Consider the following 26636-nt stretch of genomic DNA (forward strand, 5'->3'; position numbering starts at 1 on the left):
TGAAGCAAGTAATCCTGTTTTCTGGGACAGACTGGATTTCATGTAGTTAGTTATGCTTTTTTTTATAAATAGAAGTGATTTATTGAATTATAATCAAATATTATTCAATTCATATCTCTTTGTATGGCAGTGAGGACAAATAACTATTTATTCTCATAGTGCTCATAGGTACCGAGTACTACCCAAGCAGAAGCAGGAGCACCCTATCAATGAGCATCAACTGAAGATGGGGTAATTCAACCCTGTGTTACCTGGGGTAGGGTCTACCTGCTGACTTTCATTCAGACTCTTTTTCAATGTCACTGGGAGCCTTTATACAAGTGACACCTTGCTTCCTGTCAAGTCAAAATCCTGTCTATATGGACTGAGCACTATACAGCTCTAGACTTTTCCAAACCAGATACCTGCTTTGAGGAAAATTCCAAATGCAGGGTGATGCCTACTATAATCCAATGGAAATAATTTGTCTCCTAAGGAGTAGCTGCCAAGATACAGCGAGGAGGCTTACTCACCATTGTTGGATAAAAGAGGATAAAAACAGCTGATCCCAGGAAGCCTGTTGGTCCCAGAATGATGACATTATAAATCATGCCCAAGATGGCAACAACGGGTCCTCCAGCCAACAAGCTGCCAACAGCAGCTGCCTCGAACATCCTCTGCCCGTCGTTGGAGCAAATATTGATGAGCTGCAAGATGCAAAGAGCAGTGAGGGGAGCCTGCAAGGACATGGGTCACTCACTTCAGGAGGAAGATGAAGGACAAAGCAGGGCCCCAGGGAAAAGAAGGAGCTCAAGCTGGGAAAGTGCACTCACCTCGCCCAGGGACTTCTCTTTAATGTTCTTTAACTTAAGGATCTTCTTAAATGCCATGGTTAGGATGGCCCCCCGCAAGCGGACACCAGTACGGTAATTCAATGCCCAAGTCAGTGCAAGCGACCAGGACCGCACAACTTCTGTCAGAAGGAGGCCCAGGACCAACAGCAAGCTGTACTGAAGATTAGACTCTGTTGCCTGGGTGTACTCCAAGAGGTGTTTCACCATAAAGGCCTACAGGGAGAAACATACACCACTGTCAGCATCCCCACGGCACCCACACACAATGCCACAGGGTTATGTTAAGTTAGAAAGAGTAGGCTGATCCATGGCACAGTGATCCGTGTGCAAAGCAAAACCATCTTGGAGAACTGAATATTACCGAAACCTGCCTACGGTCATTTACTCAGGGCATTTTGCGGGAGTCAGGTCTGATTTGAGACTTTTTTCCTTAAGGACTCCGTCAAAACCATTACTCTTTCTAATGTAACATAAACCCTGTCCATGAGCTGAAATTAATTCTAAACACATGGTCCTTCAAAAGTATATATTGACCTTATGCCAGTATCTCCACACATGGATACATTTCTTTAAATGAAATTAAGACCTTTCTTTGTATTGTTTCAAACGTGCTTATTTGATAAAAAGGAACAGTGTACCTACAGTTGTACTGGGGAAGAGTGAGAAGTGCATTTGCAAAACATTCCTGAAAATAAACATCAGCAGTTTAATAGTACAGAAGAAAGCAAACAAAGCAGACTATCAAAAATCCAGAGACCCTCCCATGGGCCCTCCCCCCACACCCCACTCCCTCCCAAAAACAAAAATATGTTACCTCAGGTAGCATATGTCTAACACCACCTGCAGGGAGGGAAGGCGGCCAGCCCCCAAGAACCACCGAGTGCCACCTCCAGCTCTGAGGTCCTGCAACGCCGGGGCACACACTCACACAGGCACATTCAGCGACAGTATTAAATACCAGGAAATGGGAAGTAATGTGCTTTTATTGAAAATGAAAAAATATAAAGGTACCATCTTCAAAGAGCATCTCACAAACACTGTACAAGAGCAGGAGCATTGCAGTAACATACAGTGAGAACATACAGAGTTGAGTTACACAGGGCTGGCCATCTAACAGGTCATCTGGCCTCCGACTGTTGTTTCAACTACACACAGTAGAAATACAGAACAGAACCAATATCTGCTTCCAGAGTCCGAAGTAGTACATCAGGCTGACAGCATTTAATTGGTTAGGGCTCCTGAAGTTGCAATGATTCTGCAATGGAGGAGATTCTCTAGAAATAAAGACCTTGCTGCTAAGGAAAGAGAATTTAAAAACAAAACAAAACAAAAAATTCCCTAAAGAGGTACTCTGCTTGAAATGGCTAATGCAATTGGTGCACTAGGCCGTGAGGAATTACCTCTGCTCAGGATAGAACACAAAATTCTAAGCCTCAAGGAAAAACTGCTGGCATCCTTCGGAGTCTTTTCAAGTCCTTGTAGCTAAAATTGATCATGGCAAAAAAATAAAACCAAACAAACTACAACAAAAGAAGGCCAAACCAATCCCCCACCCTAAAGGAAGAAAAAGAATTAACTTAAAACCCATCCACCCATCTACCCTGGTTCCTTTAGTAAAGGTCAGCACACCTATGAGCCAGCACTGAGCGACAGAAAAAATGGAGACCAGGCATGATAGTCCTGAGGTAGCTAACGCTGAATTTCAGAACCCAGACTCTCCCTGGGTGAATGTGTGTCTCTCATTTTTCCTGAAAGTAACTCAATACCAGATATTCACTAGGCTGTAGGAGATCCCCACCAATCAGATTTATATCGAGTCCCAGTAAATAACCTGATCAAATAGAAGATTTCAGATTCTAAGAACTATTGAATTCCTCCTCTCCCTCCCTCAGATTTTTTTAGGTTTATATCCAGTGTTTGGGTCCCCATTGCATACAGCTGGGCTGTTGATTTACTAGCAAGAAGATTGGCTTCTTTTCCAGTATGCATCCAAAATGCAGAACTGAGTCACAGGGCCAAAGCCCCTTCTCCTTCCGTGAAGCAACTCAGTACGATGGCGTGCAGTGACGCACTTTCTCACACTCTGCAGCACTGAAGGAACAGTCTCCAAAGGAAGGCGTGAAAGGACAGCAGATTGTTGTTTGGGGTTCTTTCCTTCCCATACCTTTAGAGTGCCATTTTTCAGCACGGGGTAAGAGCATCAGCACCTCCCAGAGGGGAGGAACAGGGAAGGTAAAAGACAACAAATGTTTACACTATGTAAAACTTGCAGAGGGGGGAAAAGAGGAAACAAGCAGATTAAAGAGGTTCCAACACACAGGGTTTTTAAAAAGCAACGACATTTCAAACTATTTCATATGGAAGAAAAGAAGGTTTTCATGAAAAATCCAAACAAAATTCAGTTTTTAAAAAGTTACACATTTGTCATTTAAATCTAAACAAACTGGGAGAAAACTCGAGATTGTCAGCATAGCTGTCTGGCTGTGGAAAGCATTCCCAGTGAATAAACATTACCTTACCTGAACTCTTGGCGAGAGACTCTGCCCAGCTTGACTCTCTCATTCTGACCGCAGAATACAGCCATCCTGAAAATTCTAAAGAACAGCTTCTGTCACTGGTTCCACTACAGAGAGACTCCCCCCAAGTCCAGATCCTGACAGCACCAAGCGAGCTGCAGCTGGAGAGAGGTTGGAGGGGTGGGAACTTACCTCTCTAAAGGCTTTTCACTGTCCTTTCCCCCAGGCCCTGGGGCAGAGCTAGCAACACCAAGAGAGGGCGCTGTGGAGGCAGCCTTCTCTTGCAGGTCTACGGGCAGATGCTAACTCTTTACACACAGATCCTAGGTCAGGCCAAGTCTTTTAAAATTACCTTGGTTTAAGAAGGCCCAAAAGCATCTCTGTAACTTTAGTGATATGGTTCCTCATACCCTAGGGATTCTGGCACTCAGTTAACATTACTGTGATCCTTAAGCACCCTGCACAGAGTGCTGGTCCCCTGGTATCAGGAACCTTGGATCATCTTGATGCACGCATATCTAGTATGAGCTGGCCAGCAATTTAAAACACACACACATAAAAAAACACAACTTGATTGTGTTTCATTTGTTCTGTGTATGGCTACCAAAATTCAGTGAGACCTAAGGGAGAACAAGAAATAATGATGTTGTTTTTGGGGGTGAGGGGCTAGAGAATTTGGGGAGTCTGTTCTTGTGTAGATTTCTGTAAGAACAGATGAAGCCAGTTAGAAAATCATGCCAGATTAGAAAATGTGCAAAAATTTAAAATGCATCTTCCTCAAAAGGACTGAAGCCCACAAGCAGAGGTCTGCTCACTGCTAGTACTGATCTCAAAACCAGCCTGGTTCTTCAATTTCCATTTAGAAAGAAATGGATCAGAACTGGAGCTCCAAAAACAAAGTCTAGATTGTTTAGACTTTTAAATCTTTTTCTCAATGAGATGATGGATGGGTCCATTGCTTTCTCAGGTGTTCCAGGACGGAAGCCCATGAGAGAACACTGGCCTTGAGCTGCTCTTTCTGAGAGGGCAAGAGGAGAAGCGTGCTGAGTTTTCCTGTTAAAGGAAGGTGCTCTGCTTTCCCTGGAATCTAAAAGAATTTTCTAGAGATTAGCATCCCAGTGTGCTACATTATAAATAAGAGATTAAGGAATATACAGATTGCTTGAGGGAGTGACCTTAAAGACACCAAGCTGAACATGCACAGGTAACTTTTTTCCCCAAGAAAAAAATTAAAATCCCAGCAATCCATGGAATTTTTTGTTTGTTTGTTTGTTCATTTTTAGAAGAGAGTGGAATCAAGAAAACCCACTGTAGCTTTATCAAGGAAGCCTGGGTATTATGCTGCTCAGATGAAAGGATTCTATGAAGGATCAGAGTAGCCACCAGCCCTGTAGTGAAACAATGACAGAAGCTCTTCTTGGGGGAAGCTGGCTCTATGGAAATGTTTGCCATTTTGGTCAATAACATAACAACATAACATTTTCATTACATGGTCCCTTTTATTTAAAACTTACATAAAAGTGTGTTAGTTGGTCAATTAATATAGAAACATAATACCAGAAAAGTAGTGTCCTCTGCTTCAGAAAAAGAGATCAAAACTTTAAAAAAAGACATCAAACATTTTAAAAAACAAAATGAAAATAAAACTGTAAATTAGTGTTACCTAATCACCATGCATTTTAGGCACATACTTACCAAAACCATGAACCTCCAGCTTACCCACACACGGAAAATGCACAGTATAAGCAGTATTACTGCTCCGATGCCTCAAGGCAAATATGTAGAGAATAGATTTAATCAAAATCTCAAGTGTAAGGCAGCACAGCAGGTGTAAGAAACAGGCGCCCAGGAAACTGTGATTGTCAAAGGCTCCCTTACCTATTCTGTGTTCAAACAGACTAGGAAAAAAACATGGCTGCTACCCCAATACTTGCCACAGTTTCCACTATATACCAACACTTGAAACAGACTCCAGGTTAAACTGTAAAAACCTCGACAGTCCTCCAACTTCTCAGGGTTCATTTGTTAAAGGACTGTCAGACATGATAACTCCACCTCCAAGCACTCAGAATGTCACCAGCACTGGCTCACCAGCCTATGCCACACAACACTGCGCTCACCCACTCACAGCACTGCCAAGACACATCTGCCCAGACCGAGACTGTCACTTCATATCAACATACAACCAAGAAGTCTTGTCCTGTGCAGAACCAAGATCAGTTCAGTGTTAACCCACCCCAGGAAAGCAAGCCAGCTCTTCACAATCATGCCCCTCCATCCTCCTAGCTGATGACACACCTCCATTCCTCCCAAATCCACTGTCCCCTTTCAACAGGTCTGGAGGCATCTCTAAAGCTGCTAACTAGCCCAAAGGTGAGCACAACCCCTGCAACAGAACGAGACAGTTAGAGCTGGCCGTGGCCCGGCCCCTGGAGACGGTCAAAAAAGATGGTTAGAACTTACTGGTCCACTGAAGCCGGCCAGCTGTGTGATCATCAGGCACACGATGGACAGGATGAGCCTGGTGCGGCAGAAGATCCACACAATCCTTCGCAGGGAGGCAGCGTCTGGCCCAACTTCATTCAGCTCTTCTTGCCACAGTCTCTCTAGTCTTAACAAGGGCACATGTCCTCTGTTACAAACCTCCCCAGGGGAAGAGACACACCCTAGCTTCCCTCCTGCCAATGCTTTGGTCTCCAGCCTGTCACTGCACACACAAGCCTCTTCTTTAAAACTATGCACATAGTCTTCACCTCTGGAAAAAAATACTCTTTCTGGATAAACGTAGAAAATGATGAGAGCAAACCCCTTTCCTTCCACCCCCTGCAAAAAGGTCTACCCCTGAATAAAATTTGTTTGTGCATAAGAATTTCCTTTCTTGAGGGTCCCAACCCTTTCTGAAGGATCCTGTGGTAAAATGCAAAGCTGCAAACTAGATTTTAATGGTACATTCAGCTACCACAAAAATGTATTCTGTCACAAGGCAGCGACATAATCTCCCTGCAGACTCAGGAAGAGAAGCGGGGCTGAGAGAGAGAAAGAAAGCCCGAGGTTAAAACAGGATTCGATTAAAATAGGAGACAAAGCAGAAGAGCAAAGGGAGAGCCATCCCCGGGTTACCCACCCTCCCCAGGACAGCTCAGCTCCTTAAAGGACACAGAGCTGTAGATTTCACAATTCTGCAGCCACCCTCCTAGCTCAGGCCCTAGCACCCAGTATGTAGGAGAAGAGGGTGCACCAGAGATGCCTACCTTCTGCAGTTCACATCTGAAGACTCGAACTTGGACAAAGACCACACATCCTCCATTAAGAGCTCCCCCTTCTTGTGGGCCACACGGGCCAGAGGAGAAAGCCATGAAAAAGTCATGCAGGAGAAGAGCCCAGCATTATCCACTGGGTGCTGGTGTCTATGGCGAGAAACCCAAATCACAAAACTGTCAACATGCACTGAGAAGTCAGTCACTACCTAAAATACACTATTCAGTAAATAGAACCCTTAACTAAAAACAGGGTCTCCCCAACTGCCCTAATCCTAACCTATTTTTTCAAAAATAATTTTGGTGCCTTGCGGATAAGTCATGAACCAGCAGAGCCTCTTACTTGGAAGTGGTCCGGATGGGCTTCAGAGTATTCAAGCCATGATGGTACTTTCCCTTGGGATGTTCCTCATCCAGAATTCTGAGCTGAGAATGCATAGAGACATCCAGGGAAAGGCCCTCCGCTCGGGCTGCTGTTTCCAAGGCATCTTGGCATTCCAGCTGTTCCACCCAACAGGGAGAGACACAAGAGCAGTTAATGAACATGAGATAAAGTCAAGAGCAGCAAATCCACCTGACATCAGCTCAAACTGCACATCACTTGTCCCAAGAGAAATTTCAAGGGTGAGGCAGTTAAACACTAACTGTGTGATATGAACCCATGAAGGACATTAAACCAGCTATTAAAATTGTTAAGTGAACAGACCCTTGTGTTGATGGTGATGGTAGGAAGCACTTTTAGGTTTACAGAACTGAGCAAAGAGTCCAGCATTCCTATATATACCGATTATCCCCTCTCCATCTCTTCATCCTATTATGAACACCTTTCCATTAGGCTGTATGCTTGTTAGAACTGATAAGCCAAGCCTGACACATTATTATAAACCAATGTCTATAGGTTCCCTCTTTGTGTTGTACACACTAAAAATTTATATATTTTGTTCACCAAAATCTTTCATCTTCTGTTTTGCAATGGGTATTGAAAGTCAGTCACTTCACTACTAACTTCCAATTCTAGTGTTCATTTTCTATGACAAAAACTCCACAATCATCCCCAATTAAACATACAGAAAGAGCAAGAATATACTCATGCCTCCTGTTTCCCTCTTATCAGCAACAGGGAGAGCAGATGATGGGTTCTCAGCTGGCTGCCCAGCTAAGGAGTCTCAATACCCACATTCCCGCAGCAAGCGCAGGAGAGCTCATGGATTGAAATACAAAGTTTACTATACAGCTTATAAATGTTGAAAAACTAAACTTAATAAAAGGTCCATTTGGGGCAGAAGAGGGTGGACCAAGATTTACAGGTGAAAACTTATGCTTTACTGTGGCACAAGCCTCCCTTTCCTTAATTTCCTTTTTTCTTTTTCTTCTCTCTGAGCAGTGAAGCATTGTCACAATTATTTCCAGCAATTATTGTGACATAACAACAAACAACAGATCCCTAATCAAGAAAAAGTTAAGTGGTATAGCACCTAATACAACAGGCCTCACACAAAGATGAATGAGTCTCTCTTCTTTATTTGTTTTTAATACTGGGTTTTGAACCTAGGGACACTACCACTGAGTTACATCCCCAATCCCATATTTATTTTTTAAATTTTGAGACAAAGTCTTGCTAAGTTGTCCAAGGTCTCACTAAGTTGCCTCGGCTGGCATCAAAATTGTGGTCCTCCTGCTTCAGGTTCCTGAGACACTGGGATCATATGCCTGGCTCCTGGGATCTCTATTTTTACACACACACACACACACAGGCAAATATTAACAGAACTGAAGGGTAGAATTTGTGCATAGGGGTAACCTGTATGCCTGGGCTAATCAAATAGAATAGTTTTAGCTTTAGTTCACAGCATAGTTAAGTATCTTTAGATAAGATAACCGTTTGGTAGCAGGAAAGTACATAGCCCAGGGAAGCACAATCATTTCCTTTTGTCAAAGGCAAGGTAGACTAGGTTTCTAGAGAATAATTGTACAACATGGCAAATGAGTCAACTCCCCCCCCCCCCAAAAAAAAAAGCATATAAAAAGTTCTTATGTATAAGTGAACACTTAATTTAGTGGTTAGGGACTATGATATGGAAAATTAATTGAAGCCTGCTAAGATTCAAACATAACAACAAAGGTTTTTCTTATCTTTAAGCTGCATATAACACAAGGGAAGGGGGAAAAATTGGACCAAGAAACAAGAAAGATACACTAAAAATACAAGCACACCTACTATAAGTGAGTAGAAACCAGGACTCTGTACAAAAAGTTACAGGGACCAGGCTGATTTGGATATCCACAGCTTCAGGAGACAGTTGAAAGAATCCCACTACTTCAAGTACACACAGGGTATCTGCCAAAATGGACTATATACTGCCATATAGCAAACCTCAACAAATTTCAAAAGACTGACAACATACAATGTATGTACTCTGACTACTTTGGAATTCGGTTAGAACTCAAAGCAGATTACAAGAAATTCTCCATATGTTCAGAAATTATGCAATACACTTTTAAATCATATGAGTTAAGGAAAATATCAAATGCAAACTAGAAAATATTTTGAGCTAAATGGTAAGAAACTGCAATACATCAACATTTATGGGATGCAACTAAAACAGAGCACACAGTGGAATTCTGATTGCTTTAAAAATAATGCTTTAAAAGGTAGGGGTCAAAACTATGTCAGTCCTTCATATTCATCCTAAAGAATTAAAGTCATCATCTTTAGTGATACATGCATACCGATTTTTATAGCAGCACAATTTACAAAAGTCAAATTGCAAATCAAACTATGGAACCAGCCTCAGTGTCCGACAACAGATGAATGGATAAAGAAACTGTGGTATATATGCACAATGGAGTTTTATTCAGCCATAAAGAAAAATGAAATTTTCCATTTACAGGAAAATGAATGGAACTAAAGACCATTATGTTAAGCAAAATAAGACAAACTCAGAAGGTCAAGAGTCATATGTTTTCTTTCATATGTGGAAGTAGGAAAAAGGTAAAGAAAGTGGTAGGGATCTTATGAAAATCAAGAGGAGACTAATAGAATAGAGGAAAGGGACGGGCAGGGAGGAGAGAAAGAAGGGGAGAAGTGCTGGGGAGTGAAATTGGCCAAATTATATTGGTATATTGCATAAATGGATAAATATGTAACAACAAACCCCACCATTATAGACAACTATGATGCACTAAAAAATGTGGAAAAAAAAATCTGAGAACAACAACAAAATTAAAAAAAGATAAAGCTAGAGGTCAACAAACATTTTCTGTAAAAGGCCATAAAATGAATATTTTAGGTCTTGTGGACCGAGAGAAAAAAATAAATCAAGGATATTATATAGGTATTTATATTATGAGAAGAAAAATTCCCACAAAATGTTTATTGACAAAAATTCAAATAAGAGTACAATTTTTGTAATACAGAAGAATGGAATTATTTTAGGTGGAAGTAGCATTTGACTTAACTGGAGCTTAAAATAGTTCTCCCTTTCATCAAAATCAATTGCAAATCTTCATCTCTTAATGGTGATTGGTCATGAAGTTGTACAATTTTATTTTTAAAATGTCTTCACAAAGATGGGTTCTGCCAAATACTGAAATCAATCTAAATGTGATTCTAATTGATCATATTTGTCTCTTGGAAGGCATTACAGAATTCTATTAGGTGTTTCTCTTGACATTTGCCTTCATTGTATCATTGTATTGAAGATTAAGCACTTCCATTTGAAAGCTGAGTAGAAACTACTAAATGGCAGAGTTAAATAGATAATTTTTACTGTGGCAAAATATATATAACATAAAATTTGCCATTTTAGACATTTTTAATTGTACAGCTCAGGGCCATTAATCACATTCACCGTGTTGTACAACCACTGCCACTGTCTATTTCCAAAATACACAGATCTTTCTTATCATCTATGGTGCTGGGGATCAAATCCAGGGCCTGTGTATGGTAAACACATACTCTACCACTGAACTACACGCCAAGCCCAATAGATAGGATACATGGTAATTTTCTTTGTACTTCGATAGGTCCCAAAAGCACCTTTGGAACCATAATTTGAGCTCAGAAAATACACTCACTTGAAATGTGTAATGGAATGGAGTTTTAACTTTGAACAGCATGAGAAGTATATGAGGTAGGTTTGCATTATTTGTGATTCAAACATTAGTTGTTATCATAATTACTTCATATCATTTTACATTCCTATTAGCAATGTATGACAGATCCAGTTTCACCACATCCTCACCAGCACTTGGTATTAGCATAATTTTTTTTAATTTTAGGCATTCTAGCAGGCATGTGATGGATCTCCCCATAATTTTAATTTGCATTTCTCTAATGGTGAAGAATGTTAACTTATTATTCACTCTAATGGTGAATGGTGTTATACTTACTTTCCACCAACACATCTTTTTTGGTGAAATATCTGTTCAAGTCTTTTAACCATTTTTTAAAAAATATTTATTTTTTTAATTGTAGTTGGACAAAATACCTTTATTTATTTATTTATTTTTAAAAAAATACCTTTATTTCATTCATTTATTTTTATGTGGTGCTGGGGATCAAACCCAGGGCCCCACGCATGCTAGGCTAGTGCTCTACCGCTGAGCCACAATCCCAGCTCCCTTTTAACCATTTTTAAATAGATTGTTTGTATTGAATTTATAAAGTTCTTTATATATTCTGGATTTAAATTCTTTGTCAAATATGAGATTTGCAATCCCTCCCCCATTTTATGGCAAGTTTTTATCCTCTTAATAATGCCATTCACAGCAAAAGTTTATAATTTTGATGAAGTCTAATTTATTGATTTTCTTTTCTTTTTAACATTGTGCATTTTGTGTCATGTCTGCGAACTCCTCATCCAACCCCAGATCATTAAGATCTTCTATGTTTTCTTCTAAAAGTTTGATAGTTTCACATTGTACATTTAGAACTATGATTCATTTTGAGTTAATTTCTATATAAAGTGTAAGGCTCAGGTTAAAGTTTATTTCTTCATTTTTTATGGATGTCCAATTGTTCCAACACTTCATTTCTCCATTAAATTGCTTCTGTACCTATGTCAAAAAGTTTGGCCATACATGTGTGAGTCTACTTCTGGATTCTCTTCCATTCTGGACTATTTGTTTATCCCTCCACTGATACAACTAAATTACTGGAGCTATAAAGTAAGTCTTAAAATAGTGAAGTGTGACAACTCTAACTTTATTCTTCCTTTTCAAAATTGTTTTAGCTATTCTAGTTCTTCTGCTTTTCCAGTTGAACCAAGGTCAAGAATTAAGAGAGTTTAATAAATATCTTTTCACATCGAAAAACATCAGAAAAGGAAAACATGGTATGCCCTCCATTAGTATGCTTTCATGAGAATGGCATGTTAGTTGAAGAAGAAACTAGAATCTTCTTTCACTCATTCTTCCAACAAATAAGTTACTGAGCATCTCCTATGTACAAGACTGTTCTGGATGGTGGGAAAAAGAATGTGAAAATGCCCCCCCCCTTTTTTTTTAAAGAGAGGGAGAGAATTTCAATATTTATTTTTTTTTAGTTTTCGGCGGACACAACATCTTTGTTCGTATGTGGTGCTGAGGATCGAACCCGGGCCGCACGCATGCCAGGCGAGCGCGCTACCACTTGAGCCACATTCCCAGCACGAAAATGCTTCTTTGTATAGCACGCTAATCTCATTTTCTTTATCTAAAATGCCTAGTAACAGTTTTCATCAAAATCTATAACTGAAAGTGAATGGACTTAATTAAACAATCCTCTGATTGCAAGGGGTTTCTTCCTTTGACCATATATAACAATAACCTCCAGAGTGTTAAGTTATGTCCTATACTGGAGGAAGCCAAAATCAAAGGCTTCTTGAAAGAACTCAATGACAATCGAGGCTTCATTTCCCCAGGTTTATTGTAGGTACTGTGGCAACATTAGTAAATGCCTGTAATGTGACAGAGACTGAGGGCTCTTATATATGTTGATTTTACTCAGTGAATCTTGTCCTATCCTGATAAAGTTTAGTCCCCATAAAAGTGATCAAAATGGCACTAATCCTCAAAAATCTCATGTAATAACAAAATATGGAGTAGGAATTCCCACAGTAAGGTTGTGGAGAAGTCTACACTGTTGAGTTAAGAAAATAAAAATGTGCCCCTCTATACAACACACTTTCCAAGTCATACCCCATTTCTGCTATTCCTTCCTAAACAGCTTTCCAATTGTCAACCTTGTCATGACCTTTCTCACTGCCTATGTCAGGGAAATGAAATCTCTGATGCTATGAGGAGCTGATGCAGGATCTTCTCTTTGGAAAGCTGCACCCAGCTCCTTCAGAGACAGGTCTCTCTCAAAACAACAGATGTCCATGTAGCTAGTGACAAAAACCTCAAATGCTAACATTAAAACAAAACAAAACAAAAACTCAAGTAAATAGAATTCTTACTCCAACAAAACCATTTTCTCTAATGGCTTTAAAGTATTAACATCTTCATAGGAAGAATTTTCCCATAGTTGGAGGCCATAATAAAGTGCACAGATTTTAGACACAAATTTTAGAAGACAGATATGGATTTGAATTCTAATTCTTCCACCAGTCTTCACCATGTTATGGGGCCGCTTTAAACGTCAGTTTACTCAGTTTTACCACAGTGTATACACCTATCACACAAAATTGAGAGGAATTAACAGGATAAGGAAGAGCATTTAATAAATATTTAATACATATTAACTATATTACCACAATTTATCCATTGATAAATCTTGGGTCCTATCTCAGCTATTTCCTCTTTCCTTTAGCTTCCCTGACCACCCTCCCTCAAGGTCAGGGAATTTACTTCTCCCACCCTTTTGAGTCTAGTTTGGGTGTTTGTTTTGATATTAGGGATTGAACCCAAGGACACTTTATCACTAAGCCACATCCCAGCCCTTTCTTGAGGCAGCCTCCTAAATTGCTGAGGCTGGCTTTGAACTTGCAATCCTCCTGCCTCAGCCTCCCAAGCCACTGGGATTACAGGTGTGTACCACCAGGACCAGCAATTCCTTGAGTTTTTCTGGAACCTACAGCACCACAAGAGGATGGGAGTCCAAAGAGAGTGCCTGGAAGGCAAGCTGTCTTGCTCTTGTCTGCATCCCTGGCCCCTGGCACAGTAGAGTTTATCACCTGTTAGTCACATGTCAACTAAAATACCTTTAGGTTGCCTCACAAGCAACATAATTATCATTTAATGCTGTATGACATGCCACTGAGGATCTTACCCATTCCACATTGATTTAGAGTCTCTGTTTTGCTTATTATTAATAGTATAATAGACAATTATAGTTTATTTTTCTCTTTCTGGATTATATAGTATATATTCCATCAGTGGAATTATAAGATTAAAGAGTATAGCTCCTAGTAGATTCTTAACCAATGTGACCCAACTTATTTTATTATAGAATATTAGAATATGTAGTCTAGTATTATTGCAAAAGAGAAGTGCTACTACCTTCAGAACTTTCAGTTCTATTTTGCTCTCCTGAGGCTACTTCTATTCCATCTACCCTGGGATACTGGCCAGAAATAGGAAGCTAGGTCAATTTTATAGCCAAATCTCATGACTAGCATGCGTCTACTATAAAGGCAAACTGTTTACTTGAAAGTGACAAGAAAATGTGTACAAATTAATTTAAAATGAACCAACATAGCAGACACTGTTGTAAATGATTTACTAATATTAACTCACTAATCCTCACAACAACCCTATAGTGTAGGAACTATCATCCCTACTTTACAGCCGAGAAAACAGAGGCACATATAGGAGCAGGGGTTTGAACCTGGGCTCAAGTTGCCTTGAATCACTCTGCATGTTTTCTTTCAAAGAAAAAGCAAGCAAATAAATCATTAACTGTACAAGATGATCTCAATATACCTTCACAAACAGTTCCTCTCTCTTCTCCATGGTAAGTACTAGATAAATAAACTATGACTCTATCCTCGTTATAAGCAAATGGTAGTTTCCCAAGTCAGTTCAATTACACAGTCAGAATACTAGAATGTAAAACTATTTTACTTTATTGCAAAAAGGCACATTCCTAATTGTTTTCAAACCAAAGATGAGCAGATGCTAGAAGACAGACACATTACAGACTTATATTTAAACATAAAATAAAAGCAATTTTATGGGGCTGGGGTTGTGGCTCAGTGGTAACGCACTTGCCTAGCATGCGTGAGGCACTCGGTTCGATTCTCAGCACCACATACAAATAAATAAAATAAAGGTCCATCAACAACTCAAAAATATTTTTAAAAATTTTTAAAAAGCAACTTTATACCAACCTGCCACAAACTGCACAGATGTCTCAATACTTACATCTATAAGCCTGGATGTCTAACTTCTCCTCCTCTCTAGGCTCCCTAAAAAGGCTTACGTAGCCAAGCATGCCAAGAGAAAAAAGTATCTGTTTCAAGACAAAAATAAATATATCCTACCAGAGTCAAAATTCTATAAAGTAAGTTATCAACATTCTAAGGTTGAATGGACTGAAATGGAAATGAACCAAGAGAAAAAACTTAATATATTCAAGCTATAAGAGCTTCCTATGTGAAAGCATAAATAATACAGCAGGATTGAGAATCATGAGTCAGTGAGTACTGCTGGGACAAATAAATACCAGATTGCAGATGAATTAAGAGATCCAGGTTTCACACAGTACATTAATCCATCTGGGATTAACCCTAAAAAGGTACATAAAAATGACAAAATAAAGTTGAGCATGGTGGCAGAGGAAGGCCAGCCTGCTGGGCAACTCAGCAACCCTGTCTCAAAAAAAAAAAAAAAAAAAAAAAAAGAGAGAGAGAGAGAGAGAGAAAAGAAAATTAAACAGTATACTAGCTATGAAAGGGAGGGCAAAAGCCTCCATTCCCCCGCCAATGTCAAAATCCTATCAAAGGTAGAATGGATGGGTTTAAATGTAAAAAGGAAAACTTTCTGCATAAATTACTACTGAAGGAAGGGAACAAAACAAAAAAAAAAAATGACCAGGTAACTGATACAATAATATATGTAAAATGGTGAGCTTTTACTGAATAATAATTCTCTTTTCTCCCCTCCTTAGCACTAGGGATTGAACTCAGGGCCTTGAATGTGCTAAGCAAGTGTTCTACCACTGAGATACAACCCCAGTCTCTGAATAATATTTCTTGGTCCATTCATTCAGCATGTACTTACTGAGAGCTGACTATGTTCAGGTACTGTTCTAGATGCTAGGAATACAGGAGAGAACAAATAGACCAATGTCACCAATAAAAAAAGAAAGAAACAGAAACTGAATTTTAATTTACAACTATATATCTTTAAAAAGGAGATAAAATCCAACATGGGAAAGAGGAAAAAGAGAGAAACATAAACTATCTGAACACCAAATCAATTTTTAATATGGCATCGCAGATATTCGAGAGAAAAAACTGGCAACATGTAACACTTTACATATGCTGTGTCTGCATAATTTTACTGTATGAATGAAAAATTTCCAAAGGGAAAAAAATCATTTAAACTTTACTGTTTTTAGGGATCTAAATGCCTAATACAAGAATAATAGCTCAACTATAGTACATGAACACTAGCTCAAGTGCTGTCCAACAGAAATAAATGCAAGCCACAAATATAAGCCACAAAATGCAATTTAATATTTTTAGTAGCCATATTTAAAAGTAAAAGATATAATTAATTTTACTAATACATTTTAATGCAATAAAAGATATATTTAATAATATTTAACACTATATAAAAGACATTACTTTTTAACATACTCAATATACAATTATTAATGAGGTATTTTATAAATTTTATATTTGTTTTTGAAATATGGTATGTATTCTATACTTAAAGCACAACTCAACTCAGACTGGCCACATTTCAAATGCTAAATAACTATGTGTGGCTAGTTCCTACTATATTGACTGTATTGGGCAGTGTAGTCAGTAGTTCTCAAATGAGGATGTTTTTGCTTGCCAGGAGGCATATGGAGACACTTGTGGTTGTCACTACTGGAAGAGTGCTAACATCTCTAGTAGACAGGGACCAGGGCTGGTGCTGAACATCCTATAATGCACAGGACAATCCTACACTAAAGAATTATCTGGCCCCAAAGTGTTAGGAGTAGTGAGGTGGCTCTAGGCAGCTAAATATATTCTTGATATATGCTGATCTAGGGAAAAACACTTTATGTTTGTTTTTTTTTTTAAACTTTATGATGCTTTAAATCCTTTTCTGAAGTGACTTTCTAAAACTTCTCCTTGGATGAGGGCACCTGTTTTCTTTACAGCTTAAAAGGAGCACAACAGTGGGGCTCTTGGTGACCAGATGGCCCAACCACATAGAGAGGCTTCACAGCAGGTGATTCATTCCTGGGGGGAAATGCTGCTTGATCCAGGAGTTGAGAACACAGAATGAAATACTAGTGCCATCTGTATCTTCCCTGTCCCTATGTGGCTATGAGACACTGAGCATTTTTTCCCTGCCAAGGTGATGATGATAGGGAAGCAGTGGAAACACTGCAGAGCTAAAAAGAGACAATGAAGTTCAGACTGTGCCAAGACTCAAAGATCAGGGAATCACATGTGCACATATATGCCCATCTGAGAGGGAACAAGGAATATTCAATCCACAAGCAAATAGAGTTGCTTACACAAGAGACTTCCTCTCCTCTGAGGACACTAATGTCATCTTTGTATCTGTAATGCCACATGGCCACCGTTTATGTCCATCTTATTTTAGGATGCCAGAGCAGAATGTTTGCTGACAGGGCAACTATATGGTTTTCCCTGCACTTAGGCCCCTGGGACATGACACCAGGGGCCAGCAATCATTCCCCAGACTGGACAATCCAGTCCCTTCCTGACAGCAGCACAACAGCCGGGAAGCCTTCCTATGCCCTAAGGCTGAAGACTCATCCAAGTTGTTCCTGAATGCAGACACGGCAGCTTCCAGGGGCTACAAGGAGGCGATTTTTAGCTCCTGAGGGGATTAGGGGCCGGCACTTCTATCTCCACACACCTCAAATAAAAGTTTTCCTAAGGTATGATCAGAATCCACAGGCCTCAGCTCCTGTAGCACAGTCCTCCTCTCCTCTCCGTAATAATTCACAAGATCTTAAAAACACAATGAGCGACTTCCTTTTACACAGCCTGCCAGCCCCAGAAAAGCCTTTCTGTAGATGTCCCAGCCCATGGTTGCCTTTATAGCATTCAGAAACACAAACTTGGTTAAGAGGAACTGTCGTACCACCAAATACAGTGCTCAAGAGATTCAGAATATTAAAAATTAAATTAAAAATGAGAACTTAGGGCTGGGAATGTGGCTCAAGTGGTAGCGCGCTCACCTAGCATGAGTGAGGCACTGGGTTCGATTCTCAGCACCATATAAAAATAAAGAAATAAAGATATATATTAAAAAATGATGGCCTCTGAGGGCCTAAAAAATGAAAGGTAATAAAACTCTTTTTTAAAAAATGAGAACTTAAGATTTTCTTTTAAATTTAAAAAGAAATTAAAAAGTTGATATCCTCCCAAGGCTAGCTAACTTCAGGCTTTCCCACCCTAGGATACTTCTCCTAAATCTCACACCCTTCCTTCCCAGTGGGTTGTTAACATGATCCTGATCATCTCAAGCTTTTCCCTTAAGAACTTCCAAAGAGGGACTGGGGTTGTGGCTCAGCAGTAGAGCACTCGCCTAGCATGTGAGAGGCCCTGGGTTAGATCCTCAGCACCAATAAAAATAAATAATTAAAATAAAGATATTGTGTCCAACTATAACTAAAAAATAATGTTTTTTAAAAAAGAAAACTTCCAAAGAGCAGCCACTTCAGACAAGAGGGTCAGCAAAATTCTAGAACTAGCCTTCATGGTAGGAAGATGCAGAATATAGTAAGAAGAGCATACTATTCAAAGTCAGGGGACCTGCTAATCTCAGCACTACCACTTGGCAGCTGAGCCATGCTGGGAAAAATGAATTAACTTGGGCATCATCTCAGTCATTTATAGCTATACTGTGTTAACTCTCATTCCAAAGACCAGATAGTAACACAATTCACAGGGTAAATATACGAAGCCAATGGATATAAACTTAAAACCATCACCATGGTAAACAGGTATTTTTCTGCAGATCATAATCTTGCATTACCCCATAATCAGTAGGAATTTGAGGGCTTTCTGTTGTTTCATAAGCTTAATTCTAAGCAACTTTATTCAAAGTTCCTATTACATTGGGGTTGGAGATTAACCTTGTTAATACCATGATAATGTTTCAAAGGATTAAAATGAAAATGAATCATGGGGTGGGGAAACACTTGAAGACCATTGGTTGAAGGGATAAAACAAACAGCCTTTATTCCAGGAGATCTAGACTGGAGGTTCCCAGCACTGGCTACACATTAGGATCACTGAAGAACTTTAAAATCATACCAGTACCTATGTTCTACCCCAGAGACTCATTTAACAAGTCCGGGATAGGGTGTATCAGTATTTAAAAAAAATCCTTTAAAGGATTTTAATATGCAGCCTGACCTAAACACCATTGCTTTAGATAGCAGAACTTGAGAATGCTGGTCTGTTGCACTTGACAAAATCCCTTCAACCAGATTTTCAGGGTTTAGCTTAAAGGAAAAAAAAAACTTGAATAGAATTTGCAAATAAAACTTCTTTCAATGCTTAATACAGCGTGTTAAATGTCAAAGCTTAATATAGGCACCAGGGGTTCCATATGTGACCATGATACTGTAGAGCAGGCTAGAACTATAGAGCACGATGGGAAGAAACACAAAAGTTCCTGACTCTCATGGACAATTGAGTTGTTTTTTCTACCATGAGATACCACATTCAAGAAAACTGCGTAAACGTTCAATGCCAACTAAAAATAAAAAGAAGTTTATAAAGTTCATGAGATTCTTAAAAAGGCAACCAACTATAGTCATTCATTGAAATCCATTCTGTGAAGTTTGTCTCTAAAAACCTGAATATGTCTATTTCTATGACATAGCTCAACAAATGAATCCTTTATGTCAATATTTGCTTTCAAAAACAAACATGTCCTGAAGTCCAAAGTTAGGTACAGTTGTCAGTACTTCGGCATTGGCTGGCTGTTCCATGCGCCTTTCAGCATTCCAACACACTGGGCCAGGAGAGCAGGCCGCAGAAATTAATGATGAAGAGAAACGGAGAGCTCTGTTTTTTGCAGAAATAATACCACTGAGAGGAGCACACAGTCTAGCCCAATCTGCCCAGCAAACCTCTCCTGAGCCTTACTCACAAACCAGTGAGATAAAATGGGAGCTGATCAGGATAGCCTTTATAATCCCATCTCTCTTAAAGTACACACATTTATAAATCAATCTTCCTTTCTGTCTCTATGAACAGGCTTTGTTAAATGTAAGTTTTCATCTGATATCGATTAACAAAATTAAGTTGATTCTTTGAACAGCTAATTCAGAAAATAATCTTAAATAATTAAAACACATTTAACAGATAGTTAACTCCCTAAAAGGACGGTAATTCTGCTCATTAGTGAGTGTCAACGTATCAAATAAACTTCATGTTAGTAAGTTTGAAAGTTGACTGGTTCAACCATTGCAAAAACTTTTGGAGACCCTGTTTCTTGTTCTTGACATTAATATTTTTATTTTTGATTAAGAGAGTGCAGAAAATGCCAAGACACTAAAGAAAGCATTAGCAGAGGTTACCTAAAAATAGAAACAAGGTTTCCTTGAAAGTTTTCATTGGCCATTTATAACTTCCAAGTTAACAAAATAAAGACTTGGGCACTTAAAACTGCTTTGAAAACAGGAAGCCAGTTTCAACACTTTTCTTCCCTTTTGACAGAAAGCTCTTTCAACTCTGGCCAGTAGGCTGTATTTATTTCCCTGTGGCAGTGTTCCCTAGGAAGGCAGCAGCAATCTTGCTGCAGTTGGCAGTGTGAGCTCAGGATCGAGGCAGCAGGCCAGCCTCAGGAGCCCCTTCGAGGGGGAGCTGTTGTCCCCAGCGGCACAGTCACCTGGGCTCTGCACCAATAGCAGCGCTGTTGTCATCTCCTCCAGAGAGCTCTGGGCTGCTACTGGAGACCAACAGCTGGCCATAGGCCAGATACCATATCGCACCCAGCAGCACCCATAGACTACTGAGCCTTACAAAGCTCTATGGATGCCTATAGGGAGGAAAAGCAAAGGGAGGGGGGAGCAGGGGCGGGGAGGGGGGAGGCAGGGGCGGGGTGGGGGGTGGGGGGTGGGGAGTGTTCTTACTCATCATTAACAGCTAATGCCAGAAATGCTGCTAAGTCACTGAGGGCACCAGTCCAGGGGGGGGGGGAACTATCTCCTTCTTCTTGCTCTCCTTCCTAAGAGCAAGTACAAACACAGGTAATATTCTTGACTCAGACAATACGAAGGCATTTAAAAAAACCTCATATACCCTTAATCTGTAAAGAAAAGCTTTCAGGGTCAAATTCTCTAAAAGTATAATGTTACTGGGCAAAACTATTCCATGAAAACAACAGTGTCTGTGAGTAGAAGAGTTAGGGTGATATATTTTTTCTGTTCTAATCTTACACACATTGCACATTTTCCATTGTGAGCCCCCATTTCTTTCCTAATACAGAATTATTTTTGGTAAGATTAGACCCACATCCTTAATCCTTTATCCTAAGACAAAATTTCAGTTCACCAAAATATTTCAAATAACTAATCATAAAAACTCCAAGCAAGGGCTGGGGATGTGGCTCAAGCGGTAGCGCGCTCGCCTGGCATGCGTGCGGCCCGGGTTCGATCCTCAGCACCACATACAAACAAAGATGTTGTGTCTGCCGAAAACTAAACAATAAACATTAAAAAATTCTCTCTCTCTCTCTCTCTCCCCCTCCCTCTCCTCTCTCTCTTAAAAAAAAAAAAACAAAAAAACTCCAAGCAAGGTTAAAGAATTAGCCCCACACAGAATTTTAAAATTGCTCAGTGAAGATCCCTGGATTTTCTGAACACTTGTGCTTTGTTACTTTTCCTAGATGCAGAATATTCTAACTTGGAGGAAAATTCCACCAACAGTACTTCTGGGTAAAGAGAAAAAATAACGCAGTAATAATGGCACATGAACTTTCGTTGACTCCTACTCATTCTTCATCCTTCCTCCATCTTTAGATTAGACATGCCAGTAAAAAACACGTCATCTTTAGCTTTGGCCTGAGAGCACTAGGAAAAAGGACCACCACAATCAAAGATTATCAAAATGTCTCTAGCTTTGTCTTGCTTTGGCTTAAATATTATTTTTTTCTAAATATTAAAGCAACAAAATCCCAAATTCCTTTACTTATTATTCAAGAACATCACAATCTGAAGCCCACTGACTTATCCCTATTTATGATCCACATACTTCATGCTTAATGCCAAAGGGGCCTTGGTCCCTACCCATAACACTTTCTTCTGCCTGGCTTTTTCTTGGTATCTCCAAATGCTACCTATTCATCAAGCCTCCAGTCAAATGCTCCTCTCTTAGTCTTCCCTAAGAGAGAAGCATTTCTCTTTTTTGTCAATTTCCATAGCACCCAAATTATAGTAATCCAAGTACATGTTTATGAGTTTAAGCATCTACTAAAGGACAAGCACAGTGCCTACATCCTGAAGAGTGCAAAAATGTTTGCTGAAATATAAAATGATCAACACTGCACCTTAAAAAGGGGGGAAAAAATCAGGGCCATGACATATGCCAATAATCCCAGCTACTCAGGAAGCCGGAGCAGAAGGATCACAAGTTCCAGGACAGCCTGGACAACTTAGCAAGACCCTGTCTCAAAGAAAAATAATATATTTTTTTAAAGGGCTGGAGATGTAGGTCAGTGGGTACAAAATTTGCCTAGCATGTGCAAGGCCCCGAGTCCAATCCCTGGTACCACTAGGAAGAGCCCCCCGCCCCCGCAAAAAAAAATTATATATGTATATAGGTTTATGGAGTCATATGATCTACATGTGCAGATATGAATGTAATTATAAGGAAGGGAGCTAATACCTGAAAAATGAGACCTCAGGTACCATAACAGTGTTCAGTAGTGGTCTAGATATAAATCTTTAAGTAAGTTGAAAGAATACTGGTCAAAGCTAGTTCTTAGTTCAAAGAACTAACAACAACAGAAGGCCCCACTATTAACAATCAGGGTTAAAGGGTATCAGCCAAGCAAAAGATTGGTTGTGCCACAGAATTAACTTTATAGTCCTAAAGAAAGGGTAGGTGTTCAAATGCATCCAAATTTGTCCTAATTATCTCTAAGCAGATGTAGGAAACTACAAATATTTAAAGACATGACTGATCAGAAAATTTTCCCAGAATATTCCAAAAGAAAGATTTGGTCACAATACTTAAGAAATGACCATACTATGTACACAGAATATTTGTTTACAGCACTGACCTATTTAAAATCAGAACTTTTTCTTTGGTCCTTTGCTTCTGACATCTGTTTGATACAGTTTCGTGCTTCCAATTAACTGGACCTATCAAAGGCGAAATGGTGAAAGAAACCTTGTTTTCCAATTCAGAAAACGAGATGTGTCCTTATCTTTTGTTACTGAAAGGTACTGTTTTTTTTTTTTTTTTTTTTAAATTTCTGATTGACAGCAGGCATACCTAGCATCTGGGAGGTCCTGTCCCAGATCACCTCTCTAACAACTATTATAGAAATGATTGTTATGATGATGTGACATGAAATTGCAACCTCTGCCCAATTAGCTGTTTACTTTTTTAAAAAACTCAACATTCTTATGCAGGTGTCCTGCTTCCTAACAACTTGAATGATCTACTTTTATACAATTTCAAGCTAGAAAGTTTTTATCATCTTGCTGGTTCCTTCTGTGAGTAAATTTATTAACATATGAGCCAAGCTCAAGATAAATGTATCTGAGAAATTGTGTTTTTTGATGGTGGTATTTGAGAGGATTCTAGATGATATGTGAACTTCTAAAAACACTTAGTAGCTCATTTAATGTATATACAAAAATAGGATGAATAAACCTTTTTTTTGTTTGATTTTATTGCTTAGGTCAAGGCTAAGAAAAAAAGAGAAAGTGGACTAAAAGAAATATTTGAAGTAAAAACTGTTCAGAGGGTAAATAATATGATAAAAATCAAGAAAATTTAAAAGTTTAGAAAATAGGCAAGAGTAATGAAAATAAAATTCATATGGACTCCTGAAACCTTATAGATGCACAAGCCTTGCTATTGCTCAACATCAGGTTTCGTCACAGGGGGAAGCCAGCTATCACAATGGTTGACTCTATTTGCACTTCTTCCACCTGTGGAGGGAATCTGCTGCTGCCCTTGCATATCCTAATGTTAATTCAACCTCAACAAACTGGACAGGCTCCTGTCCCCAGGAATTTCACAGGTCCACACCCTAGCTACACAGTGTTCCACCTTTCCTTGCTCTACAAGCCACCCTGGGCAAGCTTGCCCACATCCATGGCTTCATCCACATGGGCACACTAATGAGTCCAAAATTCTTCTTTACTTTACTTCTGGTCCATGCTCTACCTACTGATAATTTTACCAGGATGCACTTCAAATTCAACATGTTCAAAACCACTCACTTGGATCTTAGACCAAGAAGCAAACAAAACCACTCATTCTTTTCTACCAAATCTTCTCCTTCTCTTGCCCTATGTTTACTAACAGTTTTAAATCCTTACCACCAATCCCAGACACTCCAAGCCTCCTTCCCCTTCCAGAAATACCCCTCACCTCTTCCACCTCCTCCAGCCTCACTTTAACACTTTGAAACAGCTCCCTGGACGTTCTCACAGGAACTGACACAGCAGCCTCCTGATGACTCCTGTATTTTGTCTCTCTCTCTCCAATATAAGGTTTTTCTGCACTGTTTCAAGACTAATGTAAGATAAAATCTAGTCTTAAAAATCTGTTCTCATTTCAGAATCTGAAGTCATTAGAGAAATGCAAATTAAAACCACAATGAGATATCAGAAATACCAATCAGAATGTCTACAAAAAAATAATGATAACTCCAAATACTGGCAAGAATATGGAAAAACTGGATCACTGCTGGTGTGAATGTGAAATGATACAGCCACTCTGGGAAAGAATATTGCAGTTTGTTATAAAAATAAATATGCACTTACCCGTATGACCCAGTAATTTAGAGTCCTAGACAGTCATCTAAGAAATGTAAGCTTATGTTCACACAAAATCTAGCTCACAAATGTTTAAAGTACCTTTATTTATAATTGTTACAAACCAGAAATAACTCAAATGTCCTTCAGTGATAATTGGTTAAACAAATTGGTTTTTCTATAACACAGAATACTATCCAGCATTAAAAACAAAAGAACTACTAAGGCCCACTACAAGAGATAGTCATCACCGGAATTAGGCTGAGTGAAAAAAGCAATCTCAAAAGGTTACACTAAGCCGGCCGCAGTGGTGCTTGCCTGTGACCCCAGCGGCTCAGGAGGCTGAGGCAGGAGGATCTAGAGTTCCAAGCCAGGCACCAAGCAATTCAGTGAGACCCTGTCTCTAAATAGAATACAAAAAAGGGCTGGGGATGTGATGTGGCTCAGTGGTTGAGTGCACCTGAGTTCAATCCTCAGTACCCATCAAAACAAAAGTTACACTATATGATTCCATTTATATAGCATTCTTTTTTTTTAAACATTTATTTTTTAGAAGTAGTTGGACATAATAATACCTTTATTTTATTTATTTATTTTTTTAATGTGGTGCTGAGGATCAAACCCAGGACCTTGCACATGCTAGACAAGCGCTCTACCACTGAGCCACAATCCCAGCCCCAATATATAGCATTCTTTTTTTTTTTTTTAATTTTTTTTTTTTTTAATATTTATTTATTAGTTTTCGGCAGACACAACATCTTTGTTGGTATGTGGTGCTGAGGATCGAACCCGGGCCGCACGCATGCCAGGCGAGCGCGCTACCGCTTGAGCCACATCCCCAGCCCTATATAGCATTCTTAAAATGACAAAATCATGGAAATGAAGAAAAGAGTAGTGGTTTCCCAAAGAAAAAAGTAGTGATTTCAAGGAAACAGTACTCAAATTTCAAAGTTTAGAAAATGGGCAAGAGTAATGAAAATAAAATTCATATGGACTCCTGAAACCTTAGAGATGCACTAGCCTGGCTGTTGCTCAACAAATATCATGGTTTCCCACATGATATTTGCCAGGGTCCAGAGAGGAGTATGACTTTAATAAGGGCCCAGCCCCTATGCTTTTTGTATTCTCCTGATCATATTTATTGTGTGCATAGACAATATTGCAATAATTATAACATTATTTTAAAATGAAGTCTATAATAATTTATAATTCCCTTTTTTAATTAATCTAAATCACACTGTGAAACACCTATTAAAACTAATACTTCCTGAATAGATGCTCTTTGACTTGCTGATAAATATCCTGATAAACACATTGTGAGTTGAAAACATTTTAAATAAGAAATGCATTGAATACACCTAACCTACTGCATGCACATCCTAGCTTAGCAACACAGTATTTATAGTCTTAGTTTTTCCCTTGTTACTATGAGACTGGTAGTAAACTATACCTTGCTGCCACTGCCCAGCATAAGAGATTATCAGACCATATACTGTTAGTCTGAGAAAGACCAAAATTCAAAATATGCAGTACAGTTTCTACTGAATGTGTACTGCTTTCATACTGTTGTAAGCTGAAAATTATTAAGTCAAACCATTGTAAGTTGGTGATCATTTTACTAGCATTCATACTACTAATATTAATAGGGTTTTTAAAATATTGGGGTTTGTGTTATTAGGGAAATGTGAGAGTATTGCTAAATTCTAATTGGATAAAATGTGAGAGTATTGCTAAATTCTAATTTCAGTCTGGTTGATCCTAATGTTAGTTAGTGATGCATATTTACAAGGGTTCAAGTGGCACTAAACCCTCTTTCAGTGAAATAACTTTTATTATGTTTCTATATTTTATTTAAAACAATTTATATTTATTTCAAATAAATATTTGATCATGTCCATTTCAA

General features: G+C 39.1%; 1 protein-coding gene across 5 annotated transcripts in view; it reads right to left on the reverse strand.

Annotated features, from left to right (window-relative positions):
- The window catches only part of Abcc5 (ATP binding cassette subfamily C member 5), a 78132-nt gene that overhangs the window by 45428 nt on the left and 6068 nt on the right, over window positions 1–26636 (reverse strand). For 4 of the 5 annotated variants that reach the window (XM_015499914.2, XM_048803973.1, XM_048803975.1 and 1 more), the window contains exons 3-7: window positions 6950–7107; window positions 6601–6756; window positions 5813–5960; window positions 813–1046; window positions 513–686 (exon numbers count right to left, since the gene is read on the reverse strand). In XM_015499914.2, the coding sequence (XP_015355400.1) occupies window positions 513–686; window positions 813–1046; window positions 5813–5960; window positions 6601–6756; window positions 6950–7107 (870 nt within the window). Of the gene's footprint in view, window positions 1–512; window positions 687–812; window positions 1047–1798; window positions 3428–5812; window positions 5961–6600; window positions 6757–6949; window positions 7108–26636 lie in introns of those variants that run through there. The other variant, XM_048803976.1, reaches the window with a different exon arrangement.

This window comes from Marmota marmota, unplaced genomic scaffold, assembly GCF_001458135.2.
Source record: "Marmota marmota marmota unplaced genomic scaffold, marMar, whole genome shotgun sequence".
NCBI classification, from domain to species: domain Eukaryota; kingdom Metazoa; phylum Chordata; class Mammalia; order Rodentia; family Sciuridae; genus Marmota; species Marmota marmota.